The sequence below is a fragment of the Anolis sagrei genome, chromosome 4 (assembly GCF_037176765.1).
Source record: "Anolis sagrei isolate rAnoSag1 chromosome 4, rAnoSag1.mat, whole genome shotgun sequence".
NCBI lineage: Eukaryota > Metazoa > Chordata > Lepidosauria > Squamata > Dactyloidae > Anolis > Anolis sagrei.
The window spans coordinates 183,879,273-183,891,505 of record NC_090024.1 but is presented as its reverse complement, the minus strand read 5'-3'; the positions used below and the strand labels follow the sequence as shown (position 1 = coordinate 183,891,505).

The 12,233-nt window shown below is 42.0% G+C and overlaps 1 protein-coding gene across 1 annotated transcript; it reads left to right on the top strand.

Annotated features, from left to right (window-relative positions):
- Positions 1 to 6,897: 6,897 nt before the first annotated feature.
- UBL4B (ubiquitin like 4B) lies at positions 6,898 to 7,461 on the top strand. Its single transcript, XM_060771543.2, has one exon. The coding sequence runs from the start codon at positions 6,898 to 6,900 to the stop codon at positions 7,459 to 7,461; it is 564 nt and encodes a 187-aa protein (XP_060627526.2).
- The last annotated feature ends 4,772 nt before the right edge of the window (positions 7,462 to 12,233 follow it).

Sequence of the window (12,233 nt, the reverse complement as noted above, 5' to 3'; positions counted from 1 at the left end):
CAATCTAGAAACTTCTTGCAATCTTTTAATGTTATGCCTTCACTAACTCTGGCATTTTATACAACACTTTGAAACTTGGATGACCTAATACTCTATGTAAATCATGAATACATCCCTGGTGTAATGGGGCATTCTTACTGATTACATTTACTTCACTTGCATTACCTCTTGAGTTCAACACATACAAATCCCCCTGTAATACACCAGTTCCACATAACTTATTCCTTTTCAAAATCCTGACTTTTCCTCCAGAAAAATTAACTTCATAACCTTCTTTATCCAGTTTTTCAACTGATTATAAATTATAATCAATCTCTGGAACTAAAAATACATTCCTTAATGTTCTATCCAAATGCTTAAAATAAACTTCCCCTTGCCCCTGTACTTTGTACTGTTTTCCGTCTGCAAGGGTAACATTTGAACATTTAGGATTCACAGGTTTACAAATTAAACTTCTGTTGTTCACTATATGCTGTGAACATCCAGAGTCCACATAAAATATGTCTTCATTTGCTGGACTCCCCCGGGACTTCACAATGCTTACATGTGAGGAACTCCTTCTCTGATTCACCTTCTTCCCTCCTTGTTTCTTCTGCTGCTTTGGGCAATTCCTTTTTAAATGGTTTGGAGACCCAGAATTGAAGCACCTTCTCACCACACAAACTTTCTCCATCTCCTCAAGTGCAACTCCGGATGACTGCTTTCCTCGAGAACGCCCTGCTGTGTTTGCAGTATCCAGGCAACGATCTCTCCGCCTTTCCCAATCAGCAAGAAGTCTGGCACAAATATATTGGAGGTTTAATTGTACTTGTGGGAATGATTCTAAGGAATTTACTATCCCGTCAAACGAATCATCCATGGATGACAGCACAATAAAACATTTGTTTGGCTCTGTGAGGTGAAAGTCTCTCTCCTCCAATTGCAAAAACAAACTCTGCAATACCTGCAAATGGTCTTTTAGACCTTCATTCTTCTCCAGTCTCTTTCTGTAAAGTTGCCTTGCCAGCACAGCCACTGTTGCTACCGAACTGGATGCATGGATTTCTCCGAGTCTCGTCCAAATTGCATTGGGAGTTGGCAGGCTGCTTATGTGAACCAATTGGTCATCGTCAACTCCTAACATCAGAGTAGACCTTGCCCTTTCCAGAGCTCTTAGCTGCTCTGCTGTAGCAGGCTGCTGCACTGGGTTCTCTGTACATTCCCACAAGGATTCTCTCCTCAAATAACTTTCAATTCTGACTTTCCAAATGGAATAGTTATTGCCATTTAACCTGGTCATAGGGAAAGCAAAATTCATTCCAGTATCCATCTTCTTGTTTTGCCAACAAAACACACAATGCAAAACAAAATTTCTTCAGAAAACTGGAACTGAAAAAAATATCCAACTGGGCAAGCTGGTCAGACTGGGCAAACTGGGCCCATAACCTGTTGCAGTTTATCAATCTCTGCTTCTTCATTGGTGCAAGGAGTCTTGTAGTAAATTGTTCAGGATCTTCAGCAAGTCCTGTAGTATAGAAGTCCCATCTGGTCTCTTCCTGATCATCTGATCATCTATTCTGAATACACTAGGAAAGACTCCTCATGATATACTCCTTAATTGCTTAATTGCTCAATTGTCCAGGTGTTCTTCCTCAACACGCACCCATACAGGCAATGATCCTTGTAAAAACTTAGCATACATATGCACATCCTGTAATATGTTTTTATTTATTTATTTATTTATTTATTTATTTATTTGATGCACTTATTAACCGCCATTCTCAGCCCATAAGGGCGACTCATGTACAGTACACATAGAAGACACTTACAAAATCCATTTCGACAACATATAAACAATACAACAAATTACAAACTACACTAAAAATCCGCTTCGTCTCTTAGTGGAATCATAGTCAATCTCATATTCCTTGTTCCATTCCAGTTCTCATTACCATATTGTCTTGTTGTTAGCACTTAATTAAATGCCCTCTCGAACAGCCATGTCTTGAGGCTTCTCCGAAAGGACATGAGGGAGGGCGCCTGTCTGATGTGAGCAGGGAGAGTGTTCCCTGTTTATTTTTATATAAATCCTGAAATTTGTGAGCACTTAAAGAAATCCAGGCTCTTTTTACCTGATGAAATTGGGACCTTTGACAAGAAGATGAATGATCTGATTCTACAAAATCTGGGGTATTACAGATTTTGTTTCCTTCTGCTGGTGAGGTGGAGAGTCAAGAAGATTAGTAGGAAATTCCTAGAATAAGACAAATAAACTTAAAGGCATGGAGGTAATTCTCTTGACATAAGCAGTAGCTGATCTTCTTGAAGATTATTGTCCACAGATCGTTCTTTGTTTTGGGCTGTTCATGCTTTTTCTCTGGCTTTTCCCCAGTTTGATGAGCCATTGAAATGAGTCAAACCAGTTTCTTTTCCTGGACAGCATAGAGAAGAAGAGCTCTACATGCACAATATTAGAGTTAAAATAAGACTATTTGTCTCAAGCACACTTTACCATATTTGTAACAGTCCCAAGTTTTCATTCGCTCCCTTGTACTTGTTGAACTATATGGATTAGTTCAGTATTTCTCAACCTTCCTAATGAGGCGATCCCTTAATACAGTTCCTAATGTTGGGTGACCCCCAATCATAAAATTATTTTCGTTGCTACTTCATAACTAATTTTGCTTGTTATTAATCATATCTAATATGCAGGATGCATTTTCATTCACTGGACTACATTTGGCACAATACCAAATACGCACAAATTTGAATACTGGTGGCGTTGGGGGGATTGATTTGATCATTTGGGAGTTGTCGTTGCTGGGATTTATAGTTCACTTACAATCAAAGAGCATTCTGAACTCCACCAACAATGGAATTGAACCAAACTTGGCACACAGAATTCCCATAACCACGAGAAAATACTGGAAGGGTTTGGTTGGCACTGACCTTGCGTTTTAGAGTTTGGGGAAAATAGTCCTTGACATTTGGGAGCTGTAGTTGCTGGGATTTGTAGTTCACCTACAATCAAAGAGCATTCTGAAACCCATTCTCTTTAGGAATGAATGAATAAAGTTTATTGCACTAGCCATAGGCCATGACATCATCAACATACAACCTTTATAAACACATTCCAATACAGATCAAACCCATTCAAAATTTAAAAAAAAAAAACTAGATCTTTAAAATTTTGCTGGCAGAAACCTGACAGTAGTATGTGTCATCCTTAACCTTCTCCCTTTCCCTATCTGGACTCCAACGAGGATTTTGCTACTCTGTCTCTGATCTTTTGGGCTGCAATTGCAAATGTGGCTACTTTTAGTGTTATATTTTTGTCATAATCCGCTAACAAGTCACCGATCACGGCCGATTCTTGCCATGCTGCCCTTTCTTCAAGGAGTATTCCCAGGAGATTTTTTCTGGGATCATTATACAGAGGGCAGTGTAATAGATAGTGTGTTAGATCTTCTTTATCCCCAGAGCCACAAATGCAAAGCCTTTGGGCATGGGGGATCCCTTTGTATCTCCCTTCTAGCCAGTTTGAGGGCATTGTTTGGAAGCGCAGGGCTGTAAAGGCTTTCCTCAACACTGGTGACGTTAGGTCTTGAAGATATTGTTGGCAGTATTGGTCACTCTTTAGTCTGGGATACCATGTAGAAAAACCTTGCTTTTTACTAATTTCCAAATTGCCAGCTGCATCCATCTCAAAGATTTTATCACTAATCTCCTTCTTGTCCAGCTGCATTAGAGTTGTTATTGACCCGTCAAAATACTGATGAAGCAAGGCTAGCCAGGATTGCACCCATCCTCCCCGTTTATACTGCTCCCTCAAGCATTGCTTTGCTATGCTCACCTCCTCCATTCCTAGCAATCGCATTCTGAAACCCACCAAAGATAGAATTGGATCAAACTTCCCACACAAAACCCCTATGCCTTGAAGGGACTCACTGGCATGAGCCTCCCTTCAGCCTCACACGCTCTCCTTCGCTCGTACATGCTGCCATGCGCTGAGTACACCTGCCCCCCCCCCCCCACTTGGAGTCTCAGAAACAGCCCTCCCGTTTGCTGAGAGTCCAGCCAATCGCAGCAGAGGAGGGATTTTGGTGGGAGGATTCCGTTTCCAAAAAGGAAGAGAAGGACAGGCGGAGAGATCTTCAACCATCTCTGCCAAAGGGGTTCCTAAGACCATCAGAAATATATGTTTTCTGGTGGTTTTTGGCGACTCCTCTGAAACCCTCTCGGGACCCCCCCCCCCCCCCCCCCAGTTGAGAAATGCTGGATTAGTTCTCTTTCCCATGCTTCTTCCCAACAAGTCATAAACCTGTAGGTTGGTGTCCCCACCTTGACAGTCTCAACTGATAGATCTGTCTCCCTTTAGAGTTGAAGAGAAGGACCCCCACAACTCACTACTAGAATGGATCAAAAGTGGGTGTTGGCAAATGTTGACTCTCCAGGGGACTCTGAGGAACTGCATTTTGCACAACATCCCTCTCCAAAAACCCTTGCATGAAGCAAAGTCTAAAATATGTTTCCCATGAGACAGGGGCTTCTGCATGTTCTTTTTAACTTTTCTAGCAGCTTACTTTTTCATCCTTTTGCAGTCAAATCATGACAAAGATAACTATAACAGACTCATTTTTCTACAGGAGCCCTGATGACTTTCTAGAGAATATAGCTTCTATCCAGTCACAACTTATTCTTTAAAAATATGTCCATTCAATGATACACTCACACATTGAATGCCTGCACAATTACTAGGTTTGTGTTCCCAAGGATCATTGAGAAATATGTAATCTACTGCAGTGTCTTAGTTTTTTTGTGGGTAAAGGATTTTCATTCCCAACTGCAGTACACTTTCCTCCACATTCTCTACACGCTCAAGTTTCAAGACATATTTTCTGTGGGCAAATTGAGTCGCTAATTACAGCAATCACTTATCTACCCTCATGCTTTGATTCTGTAATTACATTTATTTATACTCAGGGTAACTCATTTAAAACAATGGTGTAGTAAACCTCCAAAATGCTGTTTTGCAGGACATTTATCACTGGTTAAACTTGAAAAAGAAAATCCCAGCCTCCATTGCTATTGCTGACTAAAGGAAATAACAGTCAGCACTTTGTTTTTTCAGGTTAATGACTGATCTAGCCCCCATGAATTCTCGTGCTACCTGTATTATATTGTTTGTACATATGTATCTTTGCTTTGAGAAGTATAAATGGAGGAACTAGCCCATTGCAATCTTACTAATATTCATTAGTAGAGGCATAAAACAGTCCTCTGAAATAAACCTTAGCAGAAAAATTGTAGCACGAGAAATGGGAAAATGAACCTAACATTATATCTTGGTCCTTGTTACAGCTATTCCCTTGTCTATATGCACAAGACTCTATTGTCCCTTTGTGCTTTGAAATGAGAAATGGCACACCTATTTTTAGCACCACAATCTGGAAGAACTCTCCAGTTGCAAAAATATACTTCCATACTTCTTATATCATATTTCTGTGGAGCCCCGGTAGTGCAATGGGTTAAACCAGGCATTGGCAAACTAAGGCCCGGGGACCGGATGTGGCCCCGTGGGTGCTTACTCCAGGTCCTCCTCATTTCCCCTGTCCTCTCAGCATAAGGATACAGTGGCCTGGTGCATCCTTATGCAGAAAGGACAGGAGAGGAAGGCACACAGCAATTGAGAGACCTCTGGAGCACTCTCAGCCAGAGCATGTCTCTCCCTCCTCTTGGCATAAGAACAGTGTGAGTGGCCCCATCCTTATGCCAAGAGGACAGCCCGAGGAAAGCACACAGTGGCTAAGAGCCCTCCGGAGCACTCATGGCTGTCACCTGTCTCGCCCTCCTCCCAGCATAATGCTGAGAGGACAACTGAAAATCAGGGAAGGGGGATTGGGGCAGTTCCTGCGTGTCTCATTTTCCTCCCAGCAAAAGGATGGGACGAGCAGCCCCACCTTTATGCCAAGAGGACAACTTGAGGATGATCCAGGCCCTGCCCCTCCCAGCCCCACCCTCTCATAGGCCCTCTCCCTCCCAGCACGGCCGTCTAGGTCAGGCCCACAAGGCAAAAATGTTTGCCTATGCCTGAGTTAAACCCTTGTGTCAGCAGGACTGCTGACTGAAAGGCTGGCGGTTCAAATCCAGGGAGCGGAGTGAGCTTCCATCTGTCAGCTTCAGTTTCTCATGCAGGGACATGAGAGAAGCCTCCCACAGGATGGTAAAACATCTGGGTGTCCCCTTGGCAATATTCTTGAAGATTGCCAATTCTCTCTCACCAAAAGTGAGTTGCAGTTTCTCAAATTGCTCCTGAAACGCGAGGGGGGGGGGGGGGAGAGTGTTATAGAGCGCAGTTCCAAAAAACTAGAATACAGGCACTTCTGAGATTTGGAATAACTTTTTCCCTCACCTGAAATATTTGTATAATGTCATTATTAAATATATTTCCCACATACAATTCAAAAGAACTTGACATTATTATTTTGAGCATGAAGTAGAGACAAGAAACAAATGCTATGAGGGATAAGACATCATTGGATAATGAGCAGGGGAAGCAGCAGGCAGCTGTGGGGATATGGTTAACACAGGAATCTTACTTTCCTCTTCCTTTAATTTGAAGTGTTTAGGAGCACAGACAACCATGGGCTTCTGGTGGCTACATCTCAGACACTTTTGTAGAATTAGGGGTCTTCTCTGTGCCCCAAAACATTAGAACAAAAATCAGATTACCATGTTTTAATTACTAGTTCTATGGGTAATATTCAGACAGGGAATATTTATCAGACACTGGACCCTGATAGAATTGTGACATCAGCAAAAAGCCAACCAATCAATTCCTTTCTATGTGTCCCATCTGTAGGGTTGACTATCCTCTGTTTGACCAGGGATTATCTTTCTTGCCCTTCAAGCAAAGCCATGCAGCTCAAGGTGAAGAGGCTGCTAGGACAGCAGTGCTGCCTCCAGGTATCCGGCCACGAGAGCATCTCTCTGTTGAAAAGCCTGGTCTCAGAAGAACTGAAGGTCCCTGAGGATCAGCAGACCTTGTTGTTTCAGGGCAAAGTACTAGATGAGCAGCACAAGTTGTCAGATTATTCTATTGGCCCAGAATCCGTCCTCTATCTTGCCATTAAAAAACCTGAGCTAACACCTCTGAAAGAGCCCTCAAAACCCACCCTTGCCCAGGCCCATTCTGTGTGGTATCAGCTCTCCCAAGTCCTGGAGAACCACTTCAAAACCTCTGATGCCATAAAGGTCCTTGAAAGAGTTTTGAATGACTACTACAGAAGCCTTGGCTTGTTGAGTTTGAAAAACATTGAAGAGTTAGCCAGGGATATTCTGAATCCCAAGGAAACTGAGGCTGAGTCCAAGATTACAAGTGAGTTTCCACAGCAAGAGAAGCATCCCAGCCAAGCCCCAGTAGCTGGAAATAGGAGGGAACAAGCAACTCAGACTGAACCACAGGCACTTCTGGATGGATAAGAACACTGAAAGAGCTCTGAGTGTACTTGATGATGATAGCAGTGCTGAGGGAGAGGGGGAAACCGGGATGGTGGTACTGAACTAGAATCTTCAGAATAAAAAATAATGAAGATGAATGAAGCATGGAGATATGTTTTTTCAGGGGGACAAAGCAGATCTTTTAATATCTAACATACATACACCCGAAGTCTCTTTTTCACACATTTGTCTCTGTTAGCTACCCCTGCTGTTTTTCCAAAGACATCTTCCTTCCACTTGTTTCATCTGAAGTATCTGAGCATCTTGCTGACAGTGTTGTCATGCCACTGCTTAAAGCAGTAGTTCTTGGGACCAGTGGACTGCGAGAATGAAAATCCGGTCCGCAAGCCTCCCTCTTTATTTTATTTTATTTTATTTTATTTCTGCTCCTTTTGCTCTGCTTGCCACTCCTTCCCTGTCGCTGACCATGGCGTATGGTCTGTATCAGAAACTAGAGCTGATGTGGTCTATCCAATGCAATTTTCTGAATCAGCACCCCAAACCAAATCTAAAGTTCACCAAAAAAACTGATTTGAAACATTTTTGGTAATAATGTTGGAGAGTACTTCCAGGTCAAAGTGGTCTCTGGTCAAAGTGGTCCTTGGTCAAGTGGTCTCTGGTCAAAAAAAGGTTGGGAACCACTGACATAAAGTAATATGCATGGCGGTGTGGTTTGAGCATTGGGTAGCAATTCTGGAAACCAGTATTCAATTCCCTACTTGGCCTTGGAAACCCACTGAGTGACCTTGGGTGAGACACATTTTCAGCTCCAGATGATCTTGCAATAGGTTTGCCTTAGGGTCACCATACCTGGGAAAGAACTTGAAGGTACACTCAACAACAACAACAAGGTGACAACATTATCAATTTATACTCTGGATATAAAAGGAACACAGGCAATAGGTTGGTTCATAAACCAATAGTTCCTATGTTAGGCTACTTTTCTTGCAATTTAATACTCTGATAGATCAGAGCAATAAAACAGGAAACATCAGCCAAATTCTCTTGGCAGCAAGTTGCCCTGTATGTCTTCCTAAACATGTTTGTGCACATTTCCTGAAACGGCAGCAGAAAGGGAGGTGTTTAAGGAGAAGCAAAATTGTTTCAGTTGTGCTCTGATAAATAACATATTGTTATTAACGTTAGAAAAAGCATACAGCTAAAACTGATTCTACTTCAAATCCACCCACTATTTATCAGGTTCCATGTGATTCAATGTGCACTTTGTACTGGTGCCAGCTCTGACACTGCAATGTAAAAGAGCAACATCTCAAATTTAATGCCTCAAGGTCTCCATCAGCGTCCTGTGAATTTCTCCGGCAGGCCTGAGAGTACTGGAGGAGAATGCTTGTTGCCATGGATTTTTTTCTATATAACTCATCCCTTTGTATCTTAAATCTAACAGTTTTTATAGAAAAAGTACATGGAAGAGGACTGCATGTTTGCAAATGGTTAGCTGGCTTTCAGATAACACAGGCAGGAATTCCAACTGTGCATGTGTCAGCTTCCCAGGTTTGTACTGAAGCAAACATATTTGAAGAACTGTGTACCTTCACCACCATCCCATACACCTTTCTTAGACAAAAAATATAGAAATGTATTAGGAAAAGTATTGTGTGCTGCTGGGTTCTAAGCCACTGATAGCAGCTACATGTGAGAGATTAGTATCAACTATCTTCTAAGCAGAACTATAGCATTTCCTCCCCAACTTGAATCTTCTCTAGATTTTAGCTGGTTGCTGTTTCTTCACATGGCTTAAGCTGATTTCTGTAAGCTGCTTGATGAATGACATGGATTCCAATTTGTCATAGTATCCCTCTGAATTAACTACCCACTAGCCTACAGAGGCAGTAGAAGAGAAAGTCTGCTTTTCAAGCTGGTACTTAGAAAAGGAAGTTTTGGCACAGAGTAGGCAGGCACCACACTTAGGTTCAGTTCTGTCCTGGAAATGGTTCTGGCTACAGAATTTGGCCTTTTCTGGAACCTCTGCTTAATTCTTCCTCCCCCCCCCCCTTTTTTTAAAGATAAGACATTCTTATCCCACAAGGCATGGATAAACTGCAGCTCTCATCATCCTTCAACATTAGTTCTGCTGCCTGGTATTAAAGACACTGCAGTCCAACAATGATTGGAAGGGCACAGTTTGCCCACCACTGCCATGTGAAACTTACTGTAAGGCAATCAACCTGTGGCCTTGCAGACATTGAACTCCAGTTCCAAGTCCATCAGTCAAAACTATTGGTCAATGGCCAAGGTGACTGTATATCTAGTTTCCTAGAATTCTCCTCTTCTGATGCACACACAAAGTTGGATTGTATAGAAAGGCTTCAATGTAACATTCAACCAAAAAAACAACAAAAACAAACAACTACCACCTGTTCCCTGGAAGATATGATGTGGCCTGAATTCTACCAGTAGGTGAAATATATGAATTGCCTTTCTTACGAAGTTGTGTTTCATAGAGTTAACTGGTCTGTTCCCCTTGGGAAAAAATATCTTATGGATGTATCTATCTATGCAACTATGAGGACAATATCCTGGGTGGACAGCTCTGACTTTTTCTTCTCTGTCTGGATTTCCCTTGATTTAGAAAGGACAATTTCAGAGCAACCAAAAACGAGCAACAGTGACCACATTGTCTGTAGCTTTAAACAATTCTTCCTCCGTACATAAGGCAGGGCATTGTGAACAAGCATACATATGTGGAGTTGTTTGTTCTGCTCCATAGTTGCACATGGTGGAGAATTCTTCTACATAGTGCCATTTTGCAATATGCATGACCAAATTTACATATTTTTCTATATGGTAATTAACCATCATGTAGAAAAACATTTTCCAAAAAGAGGCATCCCTGGGCTCCTTGTTTGTGCAAAACTCTTTTCCAATGCACTTCCAATGCACTTCCATTCACACAGCTGAATAAAATCCCACATTTTCTGCTTTGAACTGGAATATATAGCAGTGTGGACTCAGATAACCCAGTATAAAGCAGATATTGTGGGATGGTTGTGTGAAGGGGCCCCAAGTGTATCAAATAGATGCAGCTCAGCATCTACCACTGCTCTAATAACAGAGCCCAGACATTTATAATGGCACTTTACTCTCAACCCCTCCCATCCAAACAGAGCTGGAATAATCCCTATGAATAAAATTAAATTGGCAGTCACGGAGTATTTAATTACAGCAGTAATTCTGTTTGTAAACACCAAGCCAGAGAAATGAAGATGTGAGCAGCATTGGAAGCTGGTATTGTTTAATGATCCAAAATGCATCAAAAAGGTTGGTGGTGAGAGCAAGAGGTACCAAAATGGATAATTCAATGAACCCTTTCTACTCCACCTCCAATACTGCAGCATGCATAGCTACAATATAGTACAAGCCTAGAAACTGATTTTAGATGTTACACAGATTTTCTATATAAAGCCACAAATATAAAGAGCATAGTGTTTGATGCTTACCTTGTTGCACTGGAATATTTTTCACATTCAAGCACCTATTGTGTACTTTGGATTATTATCATTGTGTCCATCAAAGCCCATCATGGCCCCTCTGGCACTTGCCACACCACATTCCTTTCCGATTGTGCTTCTCTCAGAGGCGGATCAATAAATGGACTGACACTTCAAATGCTTCAATGACAGCTTATTAAATTTCCTGCCACCATGAAGAGCCAACTGGCAATGACGTCAGAAGGAGTCCTGAGCTACTCAGGGCACGGATCCTAGCTGGATAGTTTCTAAACCAATAAAGAACTGGCTCAGATTTCTTGAATAGCTGTCAAATAAAAAAAAAAAGCTCCGTATTTGCTATTGCGGTGTTGGTTCTCTGGAGGACATCTTCTCTGGCCATGAGGATAAAGCCATTGATTTTGCCTTTAGTCCATCTGTGTCTTACCTGGTCCTTTGGAAGCGTGGCACTCTGGGCCTTGAACCCACAGTTTTAGTGGAGCTTTTTTTGTGTCAGGAGTGACTTGAGAAATTGCAAGTCGCTTCTGGTGTGAGAGAATTGGCCATCTGCAAGGACGTTGCCCAGGGGATGGCTGGATGTTTTTGATGTTTTACCATCCTTGTGGGAGACTTCTCTCATATCTTTGCATGGGGAGCTGAGCTGACAGAGGGAGCTCATCTGTGCTCTCTCCACATTTGAACCTCCAACCTGTCAGTCTTCAGTCCTGCGAGCTCAGGGGTTTAACCCATTGTGCAACCGAGGGCTCCTTTTAGTGGAGCTGAGATCACATAACAACACCATGACTCAAATGATAATACTGTACAATATAACTAGGAAGAGTGTTAAGGCTCAGCTAACACTATCCAAAAAATGGCATAAAACTGATTGTGGCAGATACCTATTTGTTGTGAATTCATATGCATTACAGCAAGGCTTGTCAATGGCTGTTAGAATCTGAAAGAATCTGAAAACCTGGCTGTTCCAACGTGCCTTTTCAGACTAGGAACCCCACTACCAACGCCCAGAAGCACCTTAGTAGAGCCAAGATAACTTTTACCGCACACTGCACTTATATTTTTAATCCCATATCCCTCCGACACTTCAGCACTTTTTAATCTTGTACCCTACTCCGGCCGGCTCAGTTTTTAATAATGTCCTGTTGTATTGCTCTTGTTATTGTTTTTCTGCTTTAACTGTTTTATTTGCTATGTACTGTTTTGTTGTGTTGTGTTGGGCTCCGGCCTGTTGTAAGCCGCATCGAATCCCTTGGGAGATGCTAGCGGGGTACAAATAAAGTAATAATAATA